At 42.7% G+C, this 6,243-nt stretch overlaps 1 protein-coding gene across 1 annotated transcript in view; it reads left to right on the plus strand.

The window, feature by feature from the left end:
- Positions 1-6,243, plus strand: part of LOC121379846 — a 48,610-nt gene that overhangs the window by 20,269 nt on the left and 22,098 nt on the right. Inside the window, exons 7-11 of the mRNA XM_041508498.1 lie at positions 888-1,325; positions 1,407-1,571; positions 2,085-3,261; positions 4,566-4,822; positions 5,564-5,743. Of these exons, the coding sequence (XP_041364432.1) occupies positions 888-1,325; positions 1,407-1,571; positions 2,085-3,261; positions 4,566-4,822; positions 5,564-5,743 (2,217 nt within the window). The remainder of the gene's footprint in view (positions 1-887; positions 1,326-1,406; positions 1,572-2,084; positions 3,262-4,565; positions 4,823-5,563; positions 5,744-6,243) is intronic.

The raw sequence follows: 6,243 nt of genomic DNA on the forward strand, positions 1-6,243 counted from the left end.
TATACCCACTATCATAAGCTAACTATGATAGAAATGAGCTCTAGTTTATATACCCACTGTCATAAGCGAACTCTGGGAGAAGTGAGCTCTAGGCTATATACCCACTATCATAAGCAAACTATGAGAGAAATGAACTCTAGTTTATATACCCACTATTATAAGCTAACTTTGATAGAAATGAGCTCTAGTTTATATACCCACTGTCATAAGCGAACCCTGGGAGAAGTGAGCTCTAGGCTATATACCCACTATCATAAGCAAACTATGAGAGAAATGAGCTCTAGTTTATATACCCACTATCATAAGCTAACTATGATAGAAATGAGCTCTAGTTTATATACCCACTATCATAAGCAAACTATGAGAGAAATGAGCTCTAGTTTATATACCTACTATCATAAGCAAACTCTGGGAGAAGTGAGCTCTAGGCTATATACCCACTATCATAAGCAAACTCTGGGAGAAGTGAGCTCTAGGCTATATACCCACTATCAAAAGCAAACTATGAGAGAAATGAGCTCTAGAGGTTAGTAGAATGCAATTAGCATTAAAATAGACGAGCATCATTTTGGAATCACGCCATCCTAAGGCCGACAACAACAACTTATGGATGAAATATATTTCAACTTATGCCTACGAGATTGCAACCTCATCAGATTACAAATCCACACTACCGCTTGCATGCCTATTACATTTTATTCACGTCCATAATTGTTTTGTTTTAATTAAAGTTTATTAAACCCAGAAACACATTTGGTAGTTTGAGGCATTCACGTCCATAACAGCCATGTTATAGATGACGATAGACATGTAACATAAGTTAAGACCTTTGTGAAACTCTTGCCACTACGATACTAGTCTACAGTACAGTACTATTGTCTCCGCAGGTAGCACGTATCTGAAGACCGACAGTCCCATTCAAGTGTTTGCAGGAGACATCCTCGCGTTGGTATACAGCGACACTGGCGGCACAATCTCACTACAGAAGGAACAGGAGAAGTCACCTGACGCCCTGACTAACGAGCTGACTTCGGGCATCACAGCTGGGTCAGTGGTTAACATGGACAAAGCCGAGGAGCTGGGCGGTAAGAGACATCTGATTCGCGCCGCCGTTGCCAATCCTACCAAGGTCCGGCTCACCTACACGTTCAAGGACGCGGGCCACAAGGTGGTGACAGTGAACGTCAGTAGCCCAGTAGGAGCCAGGTCGAAAGTCGTGTCAAAGAGGATTCTGGTGGTAGAGGGAATCAACGAAACACGCATTAGTAGCAAGAGGTTCGCAGCGACCGGGGAACAGGCAGTGTTCACCATTCTTCCCCATACAGGTAGGAATATTTCTAAATAAATGTTAGTGTTTTCATTTTGGTAAATGCTGTTTTCAAATAATAAATTTTATTTTCAAAAAGATAACGGTGATTACTATGGTAACAATAATTTAGATGATCAGTGTGATTATGATGGTGGTGGTGATAGTGATGAGATGGTGGGTTGTGGTGATGTTGATGACGGTGATGATTATGTTGATGATTATGATGCTGATAATGCTGCTGCTGATGATGTTGATGATGTCGGTCTTGATAATGAAATACAAAACCCGCTGCTGCCAATTTGATTACTCCTATCAAATAACAGCAATGGATCTTCAACATGCTCTTTTCTACAGACAGGACAACACATACCACAGTCATCGTGCACTGGTGTAGATAGGAAAATCCCAAAAGCGATTGATAGTGCGAACCATCATATCTCAGTCGAATGATGATGACGATGGTGATGACGATGATGATGATGACGATGTTAATGGTGATGATGATGATAATGACGATAATGATGACGAGGATGATGATTGTGATGATGATGATTGTGATGATGATGTTGATACTGACGACGATGATGATAGTGGTGGTGGTGGTTTGGTGTTGATGATTATTATTATAGTGATGGTAATGATGATGATGCTGCTGTGGATGATGATGGTGGTGGTGGTGATAATGATGATGATGATGATGATGGTGTTGGTCATTATGATGGTGGTGCTGATGATGATTGCGTTTACCGAGGATCCTGCACTATTTCTGTTTTAGGTACATCAGTGAAATACAACTGGGAGTACGGTGATGGTATTATCCAGAACGAGACAGAGTTATCAGAGATCAGTCACAGCTATAAAACTAAAGGAAACTATACTGTTCGCGTGACATCCTGGAACATCAAAAGCGACAAGACGAACACGACTCAAATCATCGTGCAGGATCGACTGAAAGGTCTGACGATTGCGGTGAAGACGAAATCAGTCATTGCTGGCAACGCAACCATAATCAACATGAAGTTGGAAGAAGGCTCAGATCACTTCTGCTTGTGGAATTTCGGCGACGGCACTAAGAACAGAACGTCAGAAGTGGATTCTCCTGTAGGTTCCACAGACCTGAGTCACGTGTTTAAGGAACGAGGGGTCTATACCATTAACGTGACCTGCCTGAACAGTGTCGGCATAGTCACTGCCAGTGTCTCTCTAGAAGCTGTGGAGTATATATCTGGGCTGCGACTCGAGAAAACCGGCGCAGAGAAGAACCAACCTTTCAAGATAGTCTGGTTACTGACCAGCGGCACAAACGTAAAATTCAATCTACAGTTCAGTGGCGGCAATCTGCCCGTGGCGAAGGCAGACATCGAGAATAGACGCTGGGAGACTTCCCTCCAGAAAGCTCTTCCGCTGGGCGTGTACGACCTGAAGCTGACGGCGTCCAATGAACTGAACTCTGCGCAGATCGAGACCGAGTTCACGGTGCTGGTCGCAATAACCGGTGTCAACGTCACGGCCACGACGCTGAGGATCCTCCTCCACGGGTCGGTGACCTTCACGCTTGACATGTTTGAAGGGTCAAATGTGGAGGTCGTGTGGGACTATGATGACGGTAAGAACGACACGTTCAGTCTGGGAGCTAACGACTGGAGAGGTCACGGCCCCGAGACGAGAAGACACGTGTTTGCGCTGGCCAAGAGACACAACGTGACGGTGACCGTACAGAACTACGCCAAAAGGATCGTCAAAAGATTTGTCGTGGTCGCCATTCAGAAGGTCGACAACGTCACCATGCACGCACCGGCGTTTGCGATGTTCGTACCGCCTGGAAACGTCAACTACACCTTCACGACGCCCGATCTTCAGCATCCAAACGAGGCCACAGTAGACTTCCGTTTCGGAGATCCTACCGACAAACGCAATCACAGCCTTCCTCTAAAGATGGATAAACCGTATAGGTTAGTAAAGTAAACATAAGGTTTGTTTTGTTTGAAGAGCACATTAATAAAGTTACGCATCATTGGATGTCAAACATTTGGTAATTATGACACGTAGTCACCTGAGGAAACCCGTTACTGTTTTCCTTATGCAGCAAGGAATTTTTTAATATCCACTTTCCTACAGACAGGAAAGCACATACCAGGGACTTTAACCAGTTGTGGTGCACAGGCTGGAATGAGAAAAACCTAATTAGTTGAATGGATCCACTGAGGTGGTTCGATCTTGCGACGCAAACACCCGAAGCAAGCACTCAACCCACTGAGCTTTATCTCGCCCCCGTATAGGTTAGAGTTACATATACACCTTTATCAATGTTTCTGAGAATGTATTTCGGGTTTCCAGGTTTGGTTCCGGTTAGGATTAAAGTTATATCATATGTAATATTATAGCTAAACATTTTTGGATTTTGGATTTTGGACAAATATCGTATTTATTTTATTTCCAGGTTGTTCGATTTTCTGTCTTAGCTTTACTTTGTTTATGTTGTATGAACTTTTGTCATTTGGTACCTGTTCAAGAAATTCTCTAAAACACATGGGTTCTATTGGAGAGTCTTATATAGTGTGTGTGTGTGTGTGTGTGTGTGTGTGTGTGTGTGTGTGTGTGTGTATGTGTGTGTGTGTGTGTGTACGTATATATATATATATATATATATATATATATATATATATATATATATATATATATAGTAAGCAGCCACTTGTCTTGTATTCTTCCAAATCATCTACTATACAATATAAACTAAGCTCTTATTTTGTCTGAAAAGCCAGTTTTTTTATTATGCTCCATTCGTTGGACTGTTCGCACAATACTTGTTACACAGGCCGCGAGGGGAGGGGGCAATGAGGTACGTGGCCCCTTCCACTCTAAGACGAAAATGAACGACGTTTTTTTAATCCTGCTCCATGTAAATAAATATTAAAACATGGCTTGTTGTCCCACTCACTAGAGGCTGTGACCCCCGTGCTCAATATCGTTTCTACAGACCTGCTGTGTCGGACTGACAATGACTGTGTTTTGATACAGGCCTTGGTGGTGTCGTGGTTAAGCCATCGAAAATAAGGCTGTCACCCAAAGCGAGTTTTATCGACTCAACAGGTAGGTGTACGACCACTATACCCTCTTCTCTCTCGCTAGCCACTAACCCACTGTTCTGGACAGACAGCCCAGATAGCTGAAGTATGTGCCCAGGACAGCGTGCGTGTACCTTAATTGGATATAAGTTGAAATGAAATGACTGACTGACTGTGTTTTGATACAGGTATGGGTACAGACACCGCACGGGTTACAACATGACGGCAGTGATATGGAACGACTTCAGTCGAAAGTCTTTCTCCCATTATGTGATGGTGATCGAGCCCATCCAGAGGATGAGGGTCAAGACAAACCCTCCCAGCGCCATCATCAGGGAGCCTCTCAAGGTGAAGGTCATCATGTACCGAGGTCCATCCGCACCGGACTGTTCGCTCACGATCGACTTCGGTGACGGGTCACCCGTCAGGATCATTCCACGGAAAGGTTTGTAATCGGCCTGCATATTGGAATAGCCAGCTTCTAGTCGTTCAGCGAATAATTCAATTAACACTGGGTTAGTCCAATATTTTTCTTTTAGTTATGTTTTGCACAAATAGAAAATAAATTGTTGATTTGATTATGTATGGATTCCTTTGGTTGTTGTAATCAAGTTTGAACAGTATCCTCAGCAAACCCTCAAATTCAGGCAAAACAAGATAAAAACATTCGGGCAAAATGTGCTAATCTGAGGCCTTTTTTACATCATTCTACCCGCAAAATTAATTGTAATACATGTAAACATGCGTAGTGATTGATTTGTAGCCCAATATAGCTGTTTAGCTAATATGAATAAATGTTGTTATACAGAGAGTTCTTATAGACAGTGAATGCCCTCTACCCAATGTCTGTTGAATATCGGGGCGAGACTTAGCCCAGTGGTAAAGCGTACGCTTGATGCGCTGTCATTTTGGGATCGATCTCCGTGGGTGGGCCCATTGGGCTATTTGTCGTTCCAGCCAGTGCACCACAACTGTTATATCAAAGGCCGTGGTATGTGCTATCCTGTCTGTGAGATGATGCATATAAACGATCCCTTGCTACTAATGAAAAAACGTAGCGGGTTTCCATTCTAAGACTATATGTCATAATTACAAAACATTTGACATCCAATTGATTAATAAATCAATGTGGTGTAGTGGTGTTGTTAAAGAAAACAAACAAACACATTGTTGAATATCATTGTAGGTCAAGGTCAGGACGGAGAAGACATGGTGAATGTCACGTATAATGACCTTTCCAGTCGAGTGATTACCGTGACGGCTCGGACCCCAGTGGAAAACGTCACTGTCACGTACAAGGTGGATGTGGAACGGAAAGTCTTCGACATGATCCAAATTAAGAGCAACCATCCAGTGAAACACGGAGGTACACAATAACACTATCAAAAACACAACCTTCCAGTGAAACACGGAGGTACACAATAACACTATCAAAGACACAACCTTCCAGTGAAACACGGAGGTACACAATAACACTATCAAAGACACAACCTTCCAGTGAAACACGGAGGTACACAATAACACTATCAAAGACACAACCTTCCAGTGAAACACGGAGGTACACAATAACACTATCAAAGACACAACCTTCCAGTGAAACACGGAGGTACACAATAACACTATCAAAAACACAACCTTCCAGTGAAACACGGAGGTACACAATAACACTATCAAAAACACAACCTTCCAGTGAAACACAGAGGTACACAATAACACTATCAAAAACACAACCTTCCAGTGAAACACGGAGGTACACAATAACACTATAACAAACACAAACAACCAGTGAAACACGGATGTACACAATAACACTATAACAAACACAAACAACCAGTAAAACACGGAGGTACACAATAACACTATAAC

Source organism: Gigantopelta aegis, chromosome 8 (assembly GCF_016097555.1).
Source record: "Gigantopelta aegis isolate Gae_Host chromosome 8, Gae_host_genome, whole genome shotgun sequence".
Taxonomy (NCBI): Eukaryota; Metazoa; Mollusca; class Gastropoda; order Neomphalida; family Peltospiridae; genus Gigantopelta; species Gigantopelta aegis.